The sequence below is a fragment of the Aulonocara sp. 'chitande type north' Nkhata Bay genome, linkage group LG11, assembly GCF_057382095.1.
Source record: "Aulonocara sp. 'chitande type north' Nkhata Bay isolate Kocher_YH1m ecotype deep benthic linkage group LG11, A_spYH_male_GT1.1, whole genome shotgun sequence".
Lineage (NCBI taxonomy): Eukaryota > Metazoa > Chordata > Actinopteri > Cichliformes > Cichlidae > Aulonocara > Aulonocara sp. 'chitande type north' Nkhata Bay.
Window position 1 is genome coordinate 20387120 of NC_141354.1, and position 23371 is coordinate 20410490.

Here is a 23371-nt window from a genome sequence, read left to right on the forward strand (position 1 = left end):
AAATAGGTATAAAAGTCCAATTGAACTGATTGTAGTTACCGGTGTTCCGGTAACACCACCGGATATGGCATGACTCTGCTGCCAAAATAAGAGCCGGTATCCTATACTCACATTTACCACAAATAGTTGATGATTAAAATAAGGGGAGATTCTGTTTGTTTTTGAATGATTTACGAACATATTGCAAAATAGACATGAAATAACTTTCATATCTATTCTTCTGACAACGATGTGCCACATAGCAACCATTATTTTGAAATTTAGCAGGAAAAGGAGTTTGCCGTGTGTTTTCTGCTGGCTTTGATAAGGATGTGGGATCCACAGGAGGAGACAGGAGTTTGACAGGCTAATTTTCCTCTTCATATGGCAACACAGTCGGTGAAATGTACGTGTGTCTGGCTGCTGTTGTGGCTCTGTGTCCGGCTGTCCCAGACCACAAATACCCGGTAAGGCGCTACTTCCTGGTTGAGCTAACTGTTATATATAGTCAACTGCTAACTAACTGTTGTTAGCCAAGAATAAAGATTAAAAGAAACGTGTCTTCTTCATTTTCTTTTTCTGGTAAAATAAAAAATCACTTGAGGTAGGTGGCTGACGATATTTCGGGATGAAGTTGACTTAATGTGCAGTGTTTAATTACCTACACGTCAGCATACAAACTTAGGTAAGGTCACTTGCCAGCTGTTGGGTAACAGTGTCCAATGTTTAAAGTCTTATCAGAAGAGTCCAGAGTTCACTATTCACTCTTGCGGTTATTCACTAGTAACCGCAAATACAGTACGTAATTTAATGTGCTTATTTAAATACATCTAATAATAAATAATAACAGCATTAACAAACACGTGTAAGTCATTTGTGGTTGGCTCGATTGAATATCTTCTCACTAACTAACAGTGTTCTTTACACTTAACTTTTCCCGTGTTTCTGTGATTGCAACTGTACATAATATTTATTTAACCCAAACTTTTGGTCACAAGACGAGCCGTCACGTTTTTGGTTTCATTTAACACGGAAGTTGACGGTTGGAGAAAATGTTGACGCAGTTGGATTTATTGGCCGCAAGACGGCGCTGATGTATTATAAACTTGAAACTTAAATTGGATCAGTTTTGATATTTGACAGTAGCAAGTAAAGCCTAAATGTCATCCTTTTAGCCAGAAACGTTATGACTTCTCCTAAAATTAACCAAAATACACAAAAATTACAATAATTTAAGGTTTTGTGCTATTGTACAGGTGCTACAAATTTTTGTACACAGAGGCTCACCACTCTTTGAATAAATGTGGGTCAGTTTGACCCATATCTATTTAGATGGTTTTTAGATTCACCAATCATGTATGTGTATTTTTTTTTTTTTTTATGGGACAGCAGTTACAGAGGTTGAGGGAAAAACCTTGACAGGTACTGAGCTTTCTCTTGGTAGCCTAGCTTCTTTCCACTGTCTAAATACATATGTGTCTGAATAAGTAGGAATTCTGTACTGACAGGCACATGAAGTGTATGTATTAAAGTGTTATATAAATGTATAGTTAAAAGTGTGACTTGTTGTTAGAAGATCTTTGAGGTCAGTTAGACTACAAAAGTACAATATAAATTCAAGTACATTACGAGTCCGTCAGCGCTGACAGGTGCAAAGCACAAGAACTCACAATGTAAGAAAATATACAAACAAAATATAAGCCAGTATTCTACACCTAATGAGATGAAACTAACTCAGAACAGCTGAGATTAAACACTCTCTGAAATGGAACCCCCTTTGCTTTGAATGCACATACTGATTTGCAATAAGAAAGTTGTATATTCTATATGTTAATATTGATAATTAAGAAGTAAAGGATTGTGTTTAGTGGTTGCAGTGGTTATATATTGGTTATACAATAAATCCTAGTAGTTCTAAACATTCCTAGCACAGCTCAACTGGTATTACGAATACACTATTATTAAAGATATCTGCAAGAAATAGTTAAATAATATTATTAGAGTTTCAGTTAAATACAGCAAAGGAACAGCACTAGTGGAGGTTACAAATTATTTTCCTATGCTTCGGGCAGTGGACTCTGTTTGCCCTGTTAGACTTAACTGCAGCATCCACTGACCACAATGTTTTACTACAGAGATTAGAACATACTGCTGTTATTAAAAAGAAACTGCACTGGAATGGTTTGAAACATATCTATGTGCAGTACTATCCATACATGCTTGTAATACTGCATACATAATCTTTGCTATGCAGTTGATACCCAGCTATATTTATCTGTGAAGCCAGATAACACATTTAAGCTACAGGCACGTCTTAAATACATAAACATCTGGATGTCCTGTAATTTTCTTTTCCTAAATTCAGAGAGAACTGATGTAATTAACCAGATACTCACCTAGCAACACTGTGAGAAATCTTATTGCCAGGATATCTCCTTCAGTGCTCACATTAAACAAATGTGTAGGTCTTCCTTTTTCATGTAAGCAATATCTCTAAAATTAGAGACATCCTGCCTCAGTGTTAAGCTGAAAACTAGTTAATAGATTCTAGGTTGGACTAGCTTTTTTTCTCTTCTCTTCCCCAAGTGGTCGTGGGGTTTTTCCTTTCCACGATCTCAAAGTGTTTGCTGATAGGTGGTTGCTTAAATGTTAGGGTTTTCTCCTAAATACTGCAGGACCTTTACCTTATAGTATAAAACAACTTGATGTTATTGTGCATTGACACTATAAAACACACCTTAATGAAGAAACTAGTGGTAGATGTTAGGAGGTCCAAACAGGTGGTTTGAGAAAGAACATTTATGGCCCTTTTAGTGGAAAAAATACTGGCTACAGCAAAAGTTCCCAAATGGTGGAAAAACTGCCAGCTGGCCAGTGACATCGTTTTTATTGGCTCTGGGCCATCAGGCTATTGGTTTCATTGAAACCTGAATAAAAAAATATAGTAAAAAGAACCAAAATATTCTTACTGGGCAGTGGGCATACATACAAGTTATTTGTTTTGTATATATACTTCAGAATATAAGAATTCTAAGAAACCAAATTAAGGAGTAAGAGTTTAACATTCAAGTAATAATGGGATCTTTGAAGATTTAGGAAAAAAAACAGGCTGTGCATGGACTATTTTTGCATGACCCTGAGCAGAAACCACAACTCAGCACTTTTGAAAACACATTCCTTCATGTGATGAAACTGTGATTTGACCAGCTAAGGCTGTGATGAAATTTTCTCCATTAAAATATGTCCTCACATGATTTATTTGTTTAAAGATTAACACGCAAATGCATTTTTATTTCCACAGCGTCCCTAAGGGGAAGGGGTTTTTGTAGCTCTTATTTTTGGAGATGTGGGAATGTTTTTCTTCCTCACAGAGAGCCAATGGGACACACTGAGCTACTAAAGGGTTTATTGACATTACATGTTGGTGCAGTGGATATCAGGATTTGTTATTTTTGTTGCTGTTATTTTTCTAGCGAAACTGCAGCATCTAATATTAGTCGAGGTGTCTGTTTTTAACACATATTTGTTGGCTACTAACTAATGATTACTAATGATTTCAATAATTTTATTTTTTTTATTATTATTGTTTTGGTTATAAAAGCATGGAGCCCCTTGTAATCTCAAAGAACCCATAGTAATATTCAGTTTGCTGGCATTGATCAAAAAACTGTCCAGAATAATATGATATGTGATAGGTTGGCAGTATATGACAAAGCAAAGCACCAGAGCTTTGTTGTGAGAAGATGGAACTAGAAAATGTTTGGCATTTCTGCACACAAACGTACACAAACGTACACAGGTGGCACTTTCTAATTGACTTTTGTCACTTTCAATTAAGACCAACAACTCTTCTCTCATTGCAGAGAGGCTATGGACGATGACATCCTGCTGCCCTACACACAAGGCCACGGCCCCTCCCACTCTCATCGCTATGTCAGGGATTGTCAGCCCATCATTCATGGCAGCACCACCTATGAGAGCTGGGCCTCCAGTAACCGCAGCGGGCAGCCGGTTGCTGAGACCAAGTTGTTTGTGTCGAATATTCCGGGGAGCTCCAGAATTGTTTATGGTTAGTGATGACATCATAAGTTAAAGGAACAAAAAATAATATCAATCTCTGGTGTTTGATTTATTGATCCCTCTTTTTACTTCTGTACTCGCCCACCTTCATCTCAAAGTGTTGGCAAGAATCCTTTATTATATATCACTGAAGATTCAATTTCACCTCATCCTGCTGCGGCTTTCTTACCAGGACACATGACAGTGGTCAACGACCCCCTGAGGACGGTGTCCGTGTTGGAGCCAGGGGGGCCAGGCGGCTGCGAAATGAGAGTGAGGGCAACAGTACGAGAGACGGCTGAAGCGGCTGAGTGCCTGTATGCGCAAAATGCTGGTTTCTTCAATACAGTAACAAGGGAGTGTCTGGGAAACGTGGTGAGCAACAGCAGGGTGGTGCGGGACAGTGGAGGACTGCAAAATGCCCAGTTTGGAATCAGAAAAGACGGCAGCCTAGTGTTTGGGTAAGAAATGTGGCTTGAAAATGTAAAACAGAGAAATCCGTTTCAGTGATTGTTGATTCACCATTAGATCATAGCCCCAAAGACAAAGGATGAGTTCATCCAAATACTCAAAGATATCTGCATGAACAGACATGATCCAAGGTGAGGTAATGTTTTATATGCAGTTTTAAACACCCTTTAAACAGCATATTACACACAGTATGCAAGGAGGCAAAAAAAGTCAAACCTTTTAAGAAGTGTGATCATACATATCAGTATGTTTTTATTTTCCAGACAGCACGTTTTCTCCTCTGTCAAGTGTGTCTCAAGTACCGTTTCTGTCAGGCATCTGTGCTTTATATGGCTGACTGTTGGATATTTTCCTAAAAAGATAAAAATTGTAAAACAAAGGAAAAAGAAAAGATGCAGAATTAAAGTAACAAATGTTCGTGTCAATCCAATTTTATATATAGCACCAAATAACAGCAACAGTCACCTCATGGTGCTGTATATTTAAAGGCATAGACACTAAAATAATATGGAGAAAACCCCAACAATCAAACATCCTGGTATGAGCAAGCACTTGGGAACAGTGGGAATGAAGAACTCCCTTTTAACTGGAAGAAATGTCTGGCAGAACCAGGCTCAGGGAGGGGCAGCCATCTGCTGCAACCAGTTAGGGGGGGTGAAGGGAGGGAGACAGGACAGAAGACACGCTGTGAAGTTACCAATAATTGTAGAATTACTGCTAGATTGAGCTCTCAGATTACAATATTCAACGTACAAGCCAGCATTTATTTTTACAAGGTACAGCCCACTTTCACAGTTTGTATCATCAGTGTTTTCAAACAGCCAGAAACCACACCGTGAATAAAAACAAACCTCTTTCCATTCCCTCTTTGTTCTTAACTGTACCTGACATCATGGCACTAAAATATCTTCTCACCTCTGCCTCTGATACTGGCCTCTTTTCAGGTTTTGTCCCAAGTAATGCACATTTGCAATACAGTGACTTCCTGTTTGCATAAGCTTATAACCTCTGCTCTTTTTTAATGTGAAAAACAAAAGAAGATGAGCTCATGTCTGAATCACTCACTGATCTAACTAGTGTTTATCATTGTAGCATGTTAAATCAGTGGAAATGCATTAAACTATCATCAAATTGTTGTAGAAAAAGAAAACTGCATATCTTTACATTAATGCTTTAAAGAGAATCACATTAAAATTGAACTAGAAGTTAAATAACACTCATATGTGAAGCCACCACATTTTCCTCGATGAACAAAAACAAAACATCTGCTCATCGTCTATCTTTAAACCATGAAGTACTCTATGTAACTTGTTTGTTTGATAACTGAGGTCAGAAATGCACATGATGCAACATGATGTGGTTTGTGTCGTCGGTCACACTCCCAGGGAGCGAGTGGACCTCAGTAAAAAAATAACCTGCTCACAGTCCTGCTTGGGCCCTTTGTGCCGTCCATGACCTGTCAGTCGAGCTCATAATAAACCTACCTCTGATTTAAAATAGGACTCATTGCTTCGCCCACAAAATGACAGTTTTGGGTCCTAGTTTGAAGTGACTGTTGGGCTGTTTACTCCTCCAGATGGAGCCGAGCTCAGTTTTTCTTTGTAGACACAGTGTCCAAAAGTTCAGTAGCTTTGGTCTACTAAACTAAATCAAGTACAGAGTCCAAACAGCTGTTTGCTATGACTAATATGTTGTTAGATAACTGAAGTGTTGATATCTGTGTGTGGGTTGTGTGTTTTTTTTATTTTTATTAAGAGACGCATCAAACAGCTACAGCGAGTACAAATGTGGGAACCACCGTGCTATGCTGTTTTAACATTATCCCTCTAAGTTAACAGAAATGCTGTTAAAGTTAATAAAGCTGCCTGAACCTAAAGTGGTAAAAAAGAGGATTTGTTAGTAGTCGTAACACAAAAGTAAAAAAATATTCTTTGTTTTCTCTGGGGTGCATAAAAAACTGTGCAAATTGATGTCAGACATTTCAGCCTGGACTAAAGTAGAGGATTACCTACCAGCATTATTTATCACCACAAATATCAAATATAGAAACATGAAATTATAATATGTACTACAGTAGTATTATATTTATTTTATTATTTATATATTTTTTGAATTCCTTTCTCCCCTCTTACCGTTCAGGTATCTATCTCAGGATGACGTTTTGGATCAGTCCAATCCGTTTGTCCAATTAGTCAGCGGGGTGGTGTGGTTACTGAGAAACGGCGAGATTTACATCAATGAGAGCATTGAGGCCGAGTGCAACAAGACACAGGAAACAGGTAATGATGCAAATCCACATCCAGCTGGATTCATTTCTTTGACCACATGTATGTATAAAGGTTTTCAATCGTAAGATTTTAGGATTTGAGAAATAGAGATATTTATAAATCTTGTCACGGTATACTGATATTGATGGTGACTGAAGTTAAGCAAATAAAAGTAAAGGTTGATTCTGACTGGTAGAATTTTTTAAAATCTTATATGGATATTGCGATATTATCTGTAAAGTCTTATTCCACGATACTTGCATAGTGAAAATTTGATATTAGGACCGGTATTGACCCAGATTTTTGGTTACGTTAAACTGTTACATAAAAGGATCCAGCCTGTCAGTAACCAACCCCCCCCCCAAAAAAATGAAGAAATAAAATAAAAAAACATTTCTCAGGATTTCAGTTATAAAAAAAAAAAAAAACAGAGTTCATTTGGAGGTAATTTATTTTAGATTACTCTCTGCTTGTCCAGCATCATTTTCTCTGACCTTGGAATTGTCTGGGGCTTATTCAATCAGATTCAGTAACTAACTGGCTAGAGTGCTTCAGTACTGGCATAACCCAGAGGCCTGTTCATAATGCCCACAATGTCTTTACATTTATAGACAGCTAATTCTTTTACATTGTCTGTGCTTACACTCTCTGTCTTCACTAAAATTAACAGCTGCTATCATGTGTGTAGACCCAGGTTTTCTAAATCTAGCTCTGAACTAACACGGGGGGTGTGGCATGGCGCCAGATGATAAACATGACACGTCTAGAGTCATTTGTCTTACACAAAGAGCAAACTAATCCTAAGCCACTATAGTCGTTATTAAAGTAATTTTTATCTTGTCTTATTTAGCCTTATCTATCAACCCATACATTTTTTCAAGGCTGAATTTATAACATGGAAAAATATAGAGCAGTGCAAGAGACATGGTGCAGCCTTTCATGTGTTGCCCATTAACAGCCAGTACAATATGTCTCTGTGTACCAGCTAGCTGGAATAAGTAGTAGTTCTCAGTATTGACTGATAGATATTAGTAATGACTAAATGTAATGGCCAAAAGCCACATTACTCAATGTCATGCAGCTTGCCTTAATTTAGTTGTGTATAGGGAACACTTACAGCAACCTTAAGTGTTGGAGCACCTGGCTCCCAGAAAAAAAATTCAAAGGTCACGACCTTATTGTCTCAATAGCTGCTGCCTTGTTCCTGTAGCCAACAGTTGATTACAGTATTTAAAACTTTACTGAACTGAACTGGCACCCTGGATTGACTCTTCAATCGAACCATACTGAAACAAAAAGTGATTTTAAACATTGTTTTGGAGCAAAGACACAACATTGAAATAATATTTTTATCAAATTTTATTGGTCATTCTAATAAAGGTAATTGCTTTTTCTTCATTCGTTCGGTTAAATGTTTGGTCTTGTTACTGGGGATGTATGATTAAAACACATTTCTGGCTAATTTTCACTGCAGTTTTTGAATTTATCAGTGAGAGAAAAACAATCATCATCTCACTATAAGGAATATTAATGTCAGCTTCAACATAAGGACTCACAAATGTCAGCAAATTCCTGAAAGGACATTGATGAAACTGTCAGTATGGATGTGAGGGGTGCACAAAGGAATGGTAGAACTTGAGGGAAAAGTATGTTGGCCCCCAAAAACAACAAAGAGTAGGGACCCAGGAGGGAATAGGGAATATAAAACACAGGGACATGACCACAAGGTAATTGACACATAATGCACCAAGCACAAACATAAATGCCAGCAGCAACGCTGGGGACTTACATATTACATTGTAGGCTCTACAAGCATTCACTGCAGAAGTTTAAATCAGCCATTAGCTTGAAATAGCAGCACTGAGGCATTATTGAGTCATGTCTTTATAATGCATCATTTGGATGTAAAGGCATGGTTAGGAAAAGGTGTTAGACTTTAAATTCCCAAATGTGAGGTCAGCATAAAAAAGACAAAATATTGAGTTAATTAATCACAAAACTCCTAATCTGGAATAACTGGTTCATACTGGTGTGCACATTTCTGTAGATCCTGAGTTCTATGGTGGGATAAATTCAAGACAGTTTGATTTAGCAGGTTTTATTGAACTGTTAATCGTACATCATAATTAAAAAAGCATTTTCTCATATTTTCACAGGGGGTTTCCGCACTTTTGTGGATGTAGTTTCAGCGAGGACGGCAGTGGGCCACGATGCAGAGGGAAGGTTAATCCTGTTTCATTTTGATGGACAGACAAAAGCACGAGGGTAAGAAAAGGAAAGGTGATAAACAATGTTTACAATGCTGTTTTCTTTTTAAGAAATTTGAAGCAAGAAGTAGTGATGAAATTGAAACAATTTGTTTTTAAAATTACACACAGTGAGTGGGAAGCTATCTACTCCAACCATTAGAAAAGAAACGGCAAACACGGGTGTAAATGTAAGAAAAGAGTCAATTTATCCTGTTAGCTTGAAGTGATTCACTGGTTTTTGAGTCAACACAGGATGTCCCAAGTGGGAATTTATTATCCAGGAACCGATTTCACACACAGTGAAGAGAAAAACAACCTCCATGTACGTTGGAATGTCTCCAGTTTACTTCAGCTCATTGAAAGACTTGACATGACCATGAAAATGACATGTTGACTGTTTGCATATTTTCCACTTGCTGGTTTTCTAAAGATGTTTAAAACCTTGAAAAAAGTGAATCTTTAAAATTTGTTTTATACCAACACCAAACTTAATCCATCAGTGTTTATCTTTTGTTGATCTTGTGACACAAGCATCTACAGCCTAACACTGGCAGCTTCCTTGTTGTGGTCAGGAAATATCAGAGAATAAGCAAGACAAATTACCTAACGACCGTCTAACAAAGACATTTTGGCTGATCTGGGCTCAGTGAGCAGCCCTAAGACCCTCTCAAACTTTTCACAACAGGTACTGGTTTGGCTGTAAGGTATTGCAAACATTTTGCAGCAACATCCTACTAATCAGTTTTTATTTTCTGATGACTTTCTTTTTTTAAACCATAAAAACAATGAGAACAATGGAGGGAATTATTGTCACAACACCAGGGTACAGCACCGGGTTTTATAAATGTAGGCAAGGTTGCTGCATTGTTGTTTTGTTGTCAGTCAGTAAAACTTCACACTGTTAATGGCGAGGTTGAAGAGGTGAAGACTTCTGGCCGTCAAGGACAAAAGGTTCAGAAATGGCCAATCAGCTTTGAGCAGAAACAGCCAAGTTAGCACTGAACAGCAGTTTCCAGAGCCTACAAACGATTAGATCTGCTTTTGCCTCCCCCAGGAAAAAAAACAAAAGAAAGAAGACCCTCAGGGATGGCTCCTGAACTCGTAGCGCACACAAAACCCCCACAGGTATTTTGGTGGGAAAAGGCTTAAGAAGACACATCACAAATGTAAACAGATGCTCAAGCGTAAACACACAAAACACACATGAACACACAGCTTTTTCGACCTGCTTGTTTCCTGTCTTGTAGGTTTGTTTTGACAACAAAACATCTTTTTTTTTAGAAGCAGCAACAGTAAAAATGTGTCCACAAACTCTGCAGAGAAATGATATTTTCACAAGATGCAAAAAAAAATATATAAAGTTGTTTCAAAATATAGCTGTTAATTATAGATTAGTTTAATCAATAACAACAGCATTGAACAACAAGATGATGGACTAATGCAGGTCGAGGTCATTTGGAGGCTGAAAAATAAAAACAAGCTGACGGTGAATGTAGTAAACAGGGGTTTTGGTAAACAGAGATTCGATAACACTATCAGACTTATATTAGCTCAACCCTCTTAGATACTCCACCAATCAATTGCATTGATCTAATTTTCCCTCCACCTTTAGTGCTGTGACCCCACAGACCTGCACTGACTTCAGATATTCTATTGTTGTGTTTATGATCGGGGTTTGAAAAGCACAACAATCGGACACGTCTGAACATGTCTGCTGCCCTCTGTATATCTCTGCTCAATATAGGGCCACCTCCCACTCAATAAAACATGAAAAAGTCAGGTCGAAGGAAGCTGTGACCTCAGAAACTGACCTCTAGTTTCCATGAACGACATGCTAGTTCTTTGAAATTCTCAACTAATTCTAGTGGAGGTTGCCGTAGATGATCAGCCAGTCAGACACTTAATCTATGATTATTTTCACAATTAATTAATCATTCTGTGTTCATTATGTGATGCATTGATTAGCATTGAATTGTGAGACATCTTAACTGCAAAGAACCACTTATCCACAGTACAGTGGCCATTTTTGGACTTTTTAGCCTAATCTACACGCGATTGGTGAAATAATCAGGCGTCTGTTTTAGAAATTTGGCCAGACAAACCCAAACATAAAGTAAAATGCCAACAACATGAAAATATTTGACTGCAGTGTTTTTGACTCATTAGCTTTTGAAGATTTTGTGTTTTGTATATACTTTATTTCTCATATTATAGTGCCATTGTAACCACGATGATGGTAAGTCATACTGAGTAAATGAAAAACAATATATTTTGGTATTTGTTCTTCTTGTATTAATTCTGACACAGGCAGGTCTGCATGCTCTCATGATCAAGAACATATTTCTCTTCAGGGACTATCATTTTTATCTTAATCTGCATAATCTTAATTATTTGCAGAGTTTAATGGTTGTTTCATTCCATTTAGATTAACAAAACAAAAATTAAGCCAGACTACTGAGATGAGGTTTTGTCATCTATTGTCACAGTTTCAATTTTAAAGTTACGTCATCTACAGCATCCCACACCTTTCTTTTCTTCTCTACCCTTGAATCCTTGAAAAGACTCACTCTTTTTAAGTTTGGCAGGCAGGTGACACATGAAAACCTGTGGCAAACTGTGACTCCGCTAGAGTTGCTTGCATCATTCACAGTGGAAAATAATGGACTTTGGTGCAGGGCCCCAGGTCATCTTCTGTCTGAGGCAAACCATGATAGCTCCTCTCCTTTAAAGGACACTGTGTATTTAGGCCTGTTGTCTTCTGCATGACTGCCTCTCAAAAAAGATTTAAATGACAGAGGGGGGCTTCTGTGGAGACACACACCCAGAGCTACCATGTACCTGAGGTGACCATATTAAGTATATCCCCCTCCCCTTTTTGACATCATACAGAATCAAGATCAAAAACACTGTTTGCAAAAGACAAATTGGAGACTAAGCTTTTACATAACTTTTAGAAGTAATTTCTACTGTCTGAAATATATGATCTTTGACCAAAGCTTGCCACTTATCCACATTGCCAGCAATTCATATCCAACCATGAGAGGTGATCTGTGGGACATTTTTGCAAAATGTCAGCACTACCTTGTATCTGCTCCAAAAATGATCTTTTTATCACGTGAAGCTTTTACCTGTGTGTCAGTAGGATTCACCTTCCGAGGACTATGAATGTTTGTATACAGTTATTTGAGATATTCTTGTAAATGGATATCTGTTTTGTTTTATTGTTTTTGTATGTGGGGATAAGTATGCAATGTACAGCAGCATATACCAAGGAATTTATAGCCCAAGCTAATGCAACACCCATGCAAGTTTGTTTCCATACAATACACAAAGCTGAATGACTCATGCACAAGATTTTGTGAGAGAAACATGGTAGTTACATAATTACAAACACAAAACACAGAACCAAATAAATGTAGACAGACAGGACAGTAACAGATGCACCAGGCTGTTTGGCAGTCACTGATTCTGACACGCTGCCAGTATGACTAAAGTCCTCAACATTTCTATGGCCACAGTGTTTGTCTTCAGTTTTTTCAGTGCTGCTTTTTTTTTAACACAGTTTGAGTCTTTGGGAGATGGCTGATTTCCTGAAGGAGCATGGAGTGATCAATGCCATTAATCTGGATGGGGGCGGATCTGCCACCTATGTTAAAAATGGCGTTTTGGCCAGCTATCCATCTGATCATTGGTGAGTGAGTTGTCCCTTCACACTTGTGAAACTTTACACTTACTTTTTTATTCTCCAACATTTAATGTTAAAGTGTGCATATAGGTGTACATGATAATTAATAAATGATTGATTTTTTTAATAGACTTTTTTCTGTCCTTCCATGCTGTCAACACATCTCCTTCCCTCCCAGTATTTCAGATAACATGTGGCGCTGTGAGCGAAAGGTCTCCACCATCTTGTGTATCCATAAAAGACTATGCCAGCCAGCAAACTGCAGCGAGCACGGTGACTGTGTGGACGGACACTGTCTGTGTCATGATGGTTGGCAGGGTGCTGCTTGTGACTCTTTGGTGTGTCAGCCATCAGCTTGCCGACCCCATGGCATCTGTACCGCCAGTAAGTATGAAAGTGCTGGTAAAGATAAAGCAAAATAGCAGGATTACTTATAGTACAGTAATTCTAAACCTTTAGCCCTGTAAACATGTCATCAGTGATGTACTGAATTTGACATCAGTGCACTCTAAGTTCCTCTAAAATTTGAGTTTTAAAGCTTTTAGTGCAGTTGCAGCTGGTTTAAGAGTAATCTTTGTCCAATGTCTGGGTATTAAGAGTATAGCCTTTAAAAATTTCCAGTCATATTTGTCAGATAGGAGTTCCCCTGTGCATTTAGGACAGTATTCATTATGTGTGTCCCCACTTGGTTGAGGAATACCTAAGGGTTCTCCATTTTTTTTTCATTTTATATATGCTTCTCTTGGGGTCCATTTTTAAAAAAACAACATCTCCTTTCATTGCTTTTTAGAGGACCTACAGATAGGTGTACACATTACACCTATACTGACCTCTTTACACTGACTTGCAGTCCATTTCAGGATCCAGTTTAAAATTTGATTGCTTCTTTTTAAGAGTGTCAGTGGTTTGGTGACAGCAAAATCCTAGCTGAGCACTGAGGTCTTTGATATCATAGATCCAGGCTTAAAATCAGAGGTGATAGCCTTTTCAATGGTGGCTTCTAATCTTTGCAACAACAATCCTTTTCACATAAGTGCTGCCCAGTCTCTTAATCATTTAAAAACACTGTTAAAAACCTACTTTTTTTTAGCTTGTGTTGTTCACATTTTGATACCTCAGTCTTACCGTTTTGGCTGCTGCTATTTGAGTATTTTGGGCCCAGAAGTTACCACATATGGACAAGAGGGTTGAGTGCTAAGTTACCAGCAAACGCTAGTAAGCTTGGCTGGCAAGCTGCCACAATAAACAGTACTTTTGAAATCCGCAGACATGGATATCAGCTAAGTAGTGCAAAGTAACAGACTAATAAAATATAGAATTTCAAAACTGAAGTCCAAACTTCACAAACATAATTAAGAAGTCCGATGACTCAAGTTAACAGATGTGAGGTCTAGCTGACAATGATTGTCAGCTCAATGTGCAAAGACATGCTCCAAACTCCAGAATTGGATACAAACTGCAGTTTGACTTGAGTGGTGGAAGCGTAGAGCAGCACAGTATTTACAGTTATATTTCAAGCCTGCCTAGAGGGGGTATTATAAGTGAAAGATCAAACTTCTTGTTTTCCCCACTGATTGTTGACTCATTGTTTGTCCTCTGTGATTCATGTCTTTCTGTCTGTTCCATCTGTGTTGCAGATGGCTGTGTCTGTGATGCTGGTTGGAGAGGAAAGAACTGCAGCCAAGGTAATCAAAAGCCTCATCCAGTCACACGTACGCAAGAATGCAAACACATGTTTTTGTTCTTCTATACACATACGCAACCTCATTAACTTTCACCAACACCAGCCTCTAATGGTGAGTTATGGTTTGATTAAATGTGGCATTTTTCCCACCCGTGTGGGTCTGTTGGTCATCCCACTGCACCTTTACATGTTGTTTTTTTTTTTTCATTTGTGTTATATTTTGTTTAAATGTGTATGTATGTTCACACATTGTTTGATTGCTGTCCTGTGACCCAAAAATAAAACACGCTCCTTACATGAAATGTCTCTGTTGTTTTGTTTTGTTTTTTTGTTTGCAGAGTGCCTCGCTGGTTTCTATGGTGACGGCTGCAATCAGACCTGCTCCTGTGTTAATGGCGGTTCCTGTGACCCCGTCCACGGACGCTGCACCTGCCCTCCAGGTTTCCATGGCAACTACTGTGAGCAAGGTAGAGCTATGCATGCTAAATGTCACTTCACCCGGACCTGTTGAAAGTCACTCGGAATTTTAGTGGAAATAAAAGGATTTTCTTTACTATTGTGTTGAACTATTGCATGTATGTTCTGTCACATGTGTTGAACTGCAACTTGATTTCCATCCATTTTTATTTATGCTGTAGAAGGAAATCATTAACTAAACCTTTGCTGTGTTGGCTAGAATTCACACCACTTAATACAAGTTAGTATTATGTGTCACATGTGGATCACACTATGGTCTTCAAGGCATGGTCAGGTACGAAGGGGCCAAAAGTGTGCTAAGAAAATATTCCTCACACCATTACACCACCACCAGAAATAGAGATCATTGATATAATGCAAGATGGATTCATGCTTTCAATTGTAACCTTACCATCCAAATGTAACAGCAAAAACTAAAAATAATCAGACCAGGCAGCATTTGTCCAATTTTGGTGAGAAGGTGTAAATTGTAGGCACAGTTTCCTCTCCTTGGGAGGAGTAATGGCACCCAATGTGGTCTTCTGCTGCCGTAGCATGTCTGCTTTAGAGTTCGACTTCTTGAACATTCAAACATGCTCTGCTGAAAACCTTGCTTGCAAAAAGTGGTGATTGGGGTTACTGTTTCCTTTGTGTCAGCTCAAAGCACTCTGGCCATTCTCCTCTCATATCTGGCATCAAGTAGGCATTTTCAAAAAGAGAACCACTGCTAACTAGAGCAGGGCGATATGACCAAAAATATTTATCACGATATACATTTGAAAATTTGCGATAACGATATAACTGACAATATAATTGACACTAGACAAAATACTTTACAACTCCTCAACTTTATTAGTGCAAAAAAAAACAATGTATTTTCACTTAAACAAGCAGCTGTTTTTTATGTGCATTAAAGTTATATAAAAATATAACAGTGCAAATGCAAATTCCTTGCTGACAGTTTAACCAAAAGGCATTTCCAGTGGAAGTTGGCTGACATATCCTCAGCATAACCATGTATAATATCCACAAAACTTTAAAAAGAGGTTATACACACACAATACGGTAATATTATGTTGAAGCACAGTACGTATCACTCCGTGAGGCTCCTGCCTAAGATAGCCGTAATGCTCCAACAATCCATCAAGTGGTGCGGCTTCGTAGCTTAGCAAAGTCGTACTAAAACATTTGACAGCTTTTCGAGCGCCGTGTACCACATAAAATCATTTCGAGGTCAGTAAACACAAACAGAATTCATACATAAGGCCCACTGGATTATACAGGGGCACTGTCGATTTTCAGAAAAATAAAAGGATTGATTTTAAGTGTGCCGTATTTTCAAAAGAACACGGTAATAACGACAGCCCGCTAGCATGCTCTACCAAAAATAGTGCTTTGTTTAGCTTTCTGACAGACGAAAGCTAAACCAGTTCCACACCACTGAAGTTGCAACATTTTTACAAACCAATTCTGGTTCATCCGTTTCATTCAATGATCCGCTTTCGTCCTTCTCATTCTCCGCCATGTGCGTATGAAAACAAAGGCGCTGCGCATGCGCGTTTTACCCATATTCTATCGCGATATTTCATTTTCTTATCGTTGCTCAACATTATACCGGTATTACTGTGAACAGTATGGTATGGCCCAGCCCTACTGCTAACTGGATATTTTCTCATATTCAGAACATTCTCTGTAAAGCAGACAACCATATGTTTGTGTGGGAAAATCCCAGCAGATCTGCTCTTTCTGAAATATGCAAATCCACCAGTGTGGCACCAAACTGCCCTTTTCCCTACTCTTATACTCAGTTTTATACTCAACTTCAGCAGCTTGTTGTGACCATGTCTACATGTCTAAATGGACTGAGAGGCTGCCATGTGATTGGCTGACTATATAGCTGTATTAATGAGCAGTTGAACAGGTGTATCACAAAAAAAGTGAGTGAAGTCACTCAATAACCTTTTTGTTTTCATTCATGCTTTTATTTTGGCTGTAAAAATGAAACGGGTATTAAAACTTTTCAGAACTTATTTAAAAAATCCGACGATTAAACTTGATTGAAAAGAAACAGAGAAAAATCAACTTGACGACCATTTCAGTCACAAAATGAACCATTTAGTTTGCTAAATTTGTTTGTTCTTTATTTAAATATTAAAAAATGTAAATTCACTTCATTTTTTTCTTTCTTTCAGTGTGTCCTCTGGGTTTCTACGGTCTGTCCTGCGCTCATGAGTGTCAATGTGAGGATCGGTGTCCATGTGACCCACAAACAGGAAGCTGCCACACCACACTGCCAGGAAGCACCAACTACACCTTACACACAGGTACAGACCAAGGTTATTAAAGTTAACCAAGCTAAATTATTTTTTTTGTTTTAAAGCTACGTAAAGCATAAAGTAAACTTAAAAGAACTGCTTGAAATAAAAAGAATGCAAACAAAGTTGTTACAAAACTGCAATAACTCCTGTGCAGACCCATATATAGGCATACATACTGCTTGTACACACAGGGTCATATGGTGGTTGATGGTAGCGGTAAAGAGATGAACGAAACCCTGTCCTTAAGCTCTCATGCAGCTGGTGATTAGCTGCAGGGGTTTTCACGTGAATGAACAGTTTGAATTTTTTTTTCTATGCACAGCGCCTCTGTTCCTTCCTTTTCCCTCATCCCTAGCCTGTTTGTTACACCATATTTAATTATTAATTATGCCGCTAGTTGTGAAAGCAGGAACATTTATGGTTGTTTTTGTAGAGAATTTGAAGTGAAACAAGATGCAAATAACTCAGTTTCATCTCCTTTGCCTGCTTTCTTCTGGGCAAAATTCACAGCCAGCATACAAGAGAGGAGAAAGATTAAAGACTAAAGTATTATTTAATAGATGCCTTCTGACCAAATCACAGCAAGTAGCAACCTTTTAAAGCATGTAGTTCCACAGGGTTGGAGACCAAATCTTTTGTCTAACATACTTTGCTGTTTCACTGTATCACATTTCAAAATGTGGTCATCTGTACTGTGTTTCAGTGCAACTGAAGTCCCACTGTGGTGTTTCTCATTTACATTTTTCTTCTTTCGTTTTTTTTTTCCTGTTAAACAGCTGAGCAGATATTAAATACTGATTTGCCTGCTGCCCATAAGCACTACACATGTACACATTAACCAGCTCTCAGTCCTTACAGCTGGTTAATGTGGCTACTTTGTTTCAAATATATTTCCATTTGTTGATTCAGTCATTCTCTATCCCATCTCCTTAAAGTAGGGTGAGATACTCACATAGTAAACATAGTGTAAGAAAGTGAGAGAATATGTGTGAGGAAAAACAGTCAGTGTGAGAGGAGACACTAAAGTAATGTGACACTATGTAAATCAGCTTCAGTATGTGTGTGCGTGAGGAGAAAAGGCAGAGATGGTGTTTATCATTGTGTTGAAGTGTGCATATTCTCACATGAGCAAATGATTCAATATTTGCAGAGAGCAGATGTAGACGCAGCTCTGTCTTTGTTGCCGTCTGTCTAAACAGAGGAGCACCGTGTCAGCTCATCTGGGAGGACTGGAAATGTTACTCACTTGCATGTCAGCTCTCAAAACTTTCCACTGTAACTCATACGGTTATGTCTTTCTGCTCTACAATCTGTTTTCAGAATATTAGGTACATGTAGCCAAAACTAGTACAGTGAATATCCTCATAAAAGTTAGTAATGTTCAATCATTGTTTATTTAAAAGAGGCTTTAATTCCACTCTGCACTCTACTTGTATTACATTATACCCTTTAATGTTATTATTATCATTGATGTTGTTTTTTTGTGGGGGGGTTTTCAGCTTTCTTTTTTTTCCTTAAATCCTATCCTCTCAAGCATCGTTTTGAAAAATATTTCCACCCACACGAACATATTAAAACACAGTGTCAAGGGCTGTGAAGAGCATACCATAGCAGCAACAGATGGTAATATGACCATAACTGTATAGAAATCCTGGCCAATCAGACGCCTGGGGCAGGAAGTTATTATATAAACAAAAGACAGTGCATAGAGGAAGAAGCGAGATTTGCATTTGTGCGCATGTGTCCGCATGCTTAGAAAAATGCAGATAATATCGTTAACAGAAAAAGTATTTTGTCTATGTCCGCCATTGCACAAAAGCAAAAAAAAAAAGCATAAAAATGTGATAAAGCCACACACCTTTGATGTTACATGATGTCATTGCAGAACAAGTTTCTGAAAATCTTGACCCTATAACGAGTTTTCAGGAATGCCATTTTTTGTGACCTAAAGCACTGTTTATGTGGCCTGACAGGTCTGATATTTTACTTACATCATGATATAAATAGACTTGTTTTTTACTGCTTCTGTTATGTTTCTAATAGGAACAACAAAAACAGAAAAAATGATCTCGGATACCGCTGTATGAGTTCAAACCACAAACATATAATTCATAACTTCCAAATGGCCTTCCTACCTTCCTAACTGCATGCTCTAACTATCCATCGCTCCAGTGTTTTCAGTCTCGTGACAACACATCTAAAGCTGTGTGCTACATGGGAGAAAGTGAAGCTTTAAATACTGTCTTCACCTGATTCTGTTAACATTTTCCAAAGTTGACTTATGATATCAGTTTTAAAGACGTAGTAAATTAATATTCAAATACATCTCTCTAAGCAGTTTAACTCATTGGTCCATGCAATATTTTATCCAACAATAACTTATGAGATGAGGTCTGTAGCAGGCATCGTGTGCACAAAGCCAACACAGAAACATAAACCTCTCCCCAGAGGTGCACAGGCGTGGGAGACTTTATTCAGAAATCCTTTTTCTAAGAGTAACAAGTTGGCAAAATTTAGTGTGACTTGCATATAATTATCTTTGATTTCTTGCCTTAGTTTCTGATTACTAATTTACATGTCCAACTATATCAGTGATAGTCTGAATATCTATAACTGCGCTGGAAACCTGAGCTGCTAATAACTACTCCAGTTTCCCTTTAATGGTGACAGCCTGTAGGTTAAATTTCACACAGAGCTGATATAAAAGTAGGCCATGCTGCTCTATTTGGAAAAACACCAATTTGAAATCCAAGGTTTGGCTGTGGAGGAGATTTCAATTACAGGAGGAGCAGCCAGTGTAATTGTGGCTGAAGTCTGGGTTAGAAAATTACCTTTTCATGCAGGATGGGATTAAAAACACTGACCAGCCACAGTCAGTGTCCTCTGTCATTTATCTCTTGTTCTTTTTCCTCACCTCACCATAGCTGGACACTGCCTGGCTAGAAAGATGTTTATATCTTGGAGGCGAGAAGAAGACGCTTACAGAAAGCGGCCTTATTTTACGGAGTAAGTGTCAAAGATCACACAACCTTAACCCACCCTCCCCTGTCACCTTTTACCCTGCTGTGCATCTTGAGGTCTTTTCAATAAATTGTCTCCCTTTTAAAAAATAAAGTGGTTACATTTTGCCATTTTGATACCATTTTTAGCATTGATTTCAGCTCTCGACGTAGTATTAATGTGTTAAATAAGAAGGAATATGAATGGGAATGAGGTTCGAGAATTCTTATTCACTCACACTGGCTGCACACAGAACCAAGAGCTTTTAAAAAGCTGTTTGTGAAATCTAAGGCTTTGGCCATGTTCCATGTATATATGGTATTGCTATGTATACAGAAAATTACAGATCCTGTTAATAAGTGATCCAGTTTTTCCCTCTGCTCTAAATACTGTAGTTCAGTTTAATAATAATAGAAAACATCTGAAGCAGCCCAGACCCGCATTTGGCTTTTTCTCTCACACTCTCTCTTTTACATGTAAACAAGGCATGTAAAAGACACTCTGGGGGTGGGATGCATTCACTGGCCTCATTACCTTTCACATGGAAGTGAGGGATTGTTAGTTGTTGCTATGGTTTCTAATGTTTGGTCACTTATGTAGGAAAGGACACGTTTAAAAAGAACTAATCCCTTTAAACAGTGTTTGTTAAAAAATTGGACACGTTCCAATTTGTTATATTCAGCAGTAGTCAAAGTGCATGTCAGCGTTGAAATCCCCTTCCCCCAGGGCCTTCCAGATGGGGCTGTCTTTGTCATTCATTTCTTGTAACTTTCCAAAACCAACTCCCACTTCAGGCAGGGATTGATCAGCTGCGACAAAGTAGGTGGAGCTCTGTTATCTTTAACTGTTTCTGTCCCTTATCATCCAAACAAGCATGTGAAGGAGATACTGACTCAAGACCACGGTAACAATAATACCACCAACTTTTCAGTCTGGCAGTTAAACTGATTAGATATATGCTAATCTCATGCACAGTCTTATTGAATATTAAACAGTTTTTAACCTGCCTCTAACAAATAGTGTAAAAATCTGCCAATTCAAAGATAAGATAAGATAAGATAACCTTTATTAGTCCCACACGTGGGAAATTTGTTAACATTTGTTAACATGCAGAGCTCCACATGATGGTGACCTCTTTGTGAATAAGAAGGCAGCTGAAAGTAGCTTTTTAAAGCAAGTGAGCAGTCGTCCTGCACGCAGCTTCCTCCAGGCAACTGCCTCAGTACTGACAGAAAGTTTCTAGTGGTCAGAAGAAACCCTTAGCAGACTATCTCATGTTGTGTGCCACATGTGAGAAATGTCTCAGACTTCTTCTCACGGCTTGTTGCTTTTTCCTCTCACTACTTACTATCAGACAAGGAAAAGTATTTGTATTTGCTTCAGGAAATGATAAACTATATTCTACATATTCTACATAAACAGAAGGCTAACAAATTGGTTAAGGAATGAGATACATTGGAAAAATACATTTTAACCCTAAAGCAGCTATTTTAGCAACTGATTTGGTTTTTCAACCAACACTCAGGAACACGTAATTTTTAATGGCTCTTTTTCTCTTTAGCATACCCATAACATTGTCTTTATATATAGTAAATGTTTTAAAATAGTCTAAATATAGTTTTCCCAACTGATGTCCATCAGCTACATTGTTTCCATTGTCACTTTGGGCATTAAATCTCCCTGCAGCAGTAAATCTTCCTACTGTAGGACTGTTAGCGGTTCACTATAAAATACTATAAAAGTGGAACCTAAAAATCAAAACATTTGATGTTTAAAAAAAAAACATGCACATATTTCCCACAACTTTATATTATCCCTGCCACACAAGTGGGTCAGTTCCTGTATGAAAAGCTGTTTAAAGTTGTAGGAGAAGGAGAAACTGCACAAGTGCAAATACAGCTGTGGACATTATTGAACTCAGTCACTCAGTAAAATCCAGTTTTAAAATGAAGGCACACTGTAAGGAAACCTTGCTTGCTCTCATTACAGTAAGGCAGTGAGTGCTTTGTACTGATACATGTGGCTTCTGGATTCATCATTGAAATGATCTAACCTCCTCCACTCCTCAGGCGAACGTGGCTGATCATCACCTTCACCCTGGCTACTGTCCTCTCAGCCAGCCTGCTGGTTCACCTCGTACAGGCGTGCCGTGCCGTTTCAGTGGCATCTCACTTTCCCGAGCGCAAGGATTATTCGTACGTCCCACTGAACAACATCAACAGAGTCACTTCATGTGCCAGAGGCAACACTGAGAGAGCTGAGAAAGAGGATCTTCAATTGGAGGACTCAGACTCTCAGGATGAAATTTGGTCTTCCTCACACTCAGGGTAGTCGTAGCTGTCAAGAGGACCAAGGATAGTGAGTGAAGACAGTTATTGCACAAAAAGATAACGCTGAACTCTGTAATCCTCTGCTTTATTTGCTCTTCTTATCAATGACAGGTTTCTATCAACACTCCTGATAAAATGAAACTGAAACTAAAGGACAAAGCACCAACAGCTTTATTGCAGTCTTTAACCCACATACATGCCTAAGGTTTTTGTTTATAGCTATGAAACTTGATCAGCAATCTGAATGTCTCCATTCCAGCTAAACTCCAGCAAAACCACAACTTTTCAAGTTGTGAAGAACTTTAAACTCCTGTCAGGAATCTGTATTACAAGATCGCATTAATGGGTTATCTCACTTAAATGTCAGTTAACTATCTTTCCACTTAGTATAAAACAGATGGATATTTTTTCATAGCTGACTTTTTAGAATCAGATTTAATTTGAACGCATCAGCAATATTTTTAAGATCAGTGAAGCTATGTAACCAAAGAACTCCCAGACTGTTGAGCTTACTTTATGATACTGATTCCTGATAGGACAAACTTTTCCGCGTGTTGCAATGTAATCGGATGAAGAAGACGAAGATGAAAACGTTTGATGTTCCAAGCAAAATGTGGTTCAATCAGACAATTTTTAAACAAAATGATAGAGTTTACTCAATTTGCACTGAGCTCCATGTCTGAATTTCAGATATCTATGAGATAAATGTGAATAATCCCTTTGAATTTCTGTGTAGAAAGGTGCCAATTTTATATTAAATGTTATTAAGAAAATTATTACTATGTCATTTATAAGCATAATCGGACACCCAGAGTGTATTTATGAGATGATTTATTTTTGTTTTAAGCGAAATAAAGTAAATATCACGATTCA

The 23371-nt window shown here is 38.1% G+C and overlaps 1 protein-coding gene across 1 annotated transcript; it reads left to right on the forward strand.

Annotated features, from left to right (window-relative positions):
* The first annotated feature begins 247 nt into the window (after positions 1 to 247).
* On the forward strand, positions 248 to 23371 carry nagpa (N-acetylglucosamine-1-phosphodiester alpha-N-acetylglucosaminidase). Its single transcript, XM_086311006.1, has 12 exons — positions 248 to 446; positions 3843 to 4048; positions 4232 to 4499; positions 6649 to 6788; positions 8933 to 9041; positions 12588 to 12716; positions 12889 to 13094; positions 14348 to 14395; positions 14733 to 14861; positions 17043 to 17174; positions 20093 to 20174; positions 22238 to 23371. Exons 1-12 carry the CDS (start codon positions 364 to 366, stop codon positions 22497 to 22499), a joined length of 1794 nt encoding a protein of 597 aa, XP_086167132.1. The 5' UTR covers positions 248 to 363; the 3' UTR covers positions 22500 to 23371.

What these genes read in the sequence shown, in the direction of transcription:
- nagpa (XM_086311006.1), top strand. Translation starts at nt 364, where the DNA reads ATGGCAACACAGTCGGTGAAATGTACGTGTGTCTGGCTGCTGTTGTGG. An exon ending in CAACAAGACACAGGAAACAG is followed by an intron (nt 6,789 to 8,932) that starts GTAATGATGCAA and finishes ATATTTTCACAG; the next exon opens with GGGGTTTCCGCACTTTTGTG. An exon ending in AGGAAAGAACTGCAGCCAAG is followed by an intron (nt 14,396 to 14,732) that starts GTAATCAAAAGC and finishes TTTTGTTTGCAG; the next exon opens with AGTGCCTCGCTGGTTTCTAT.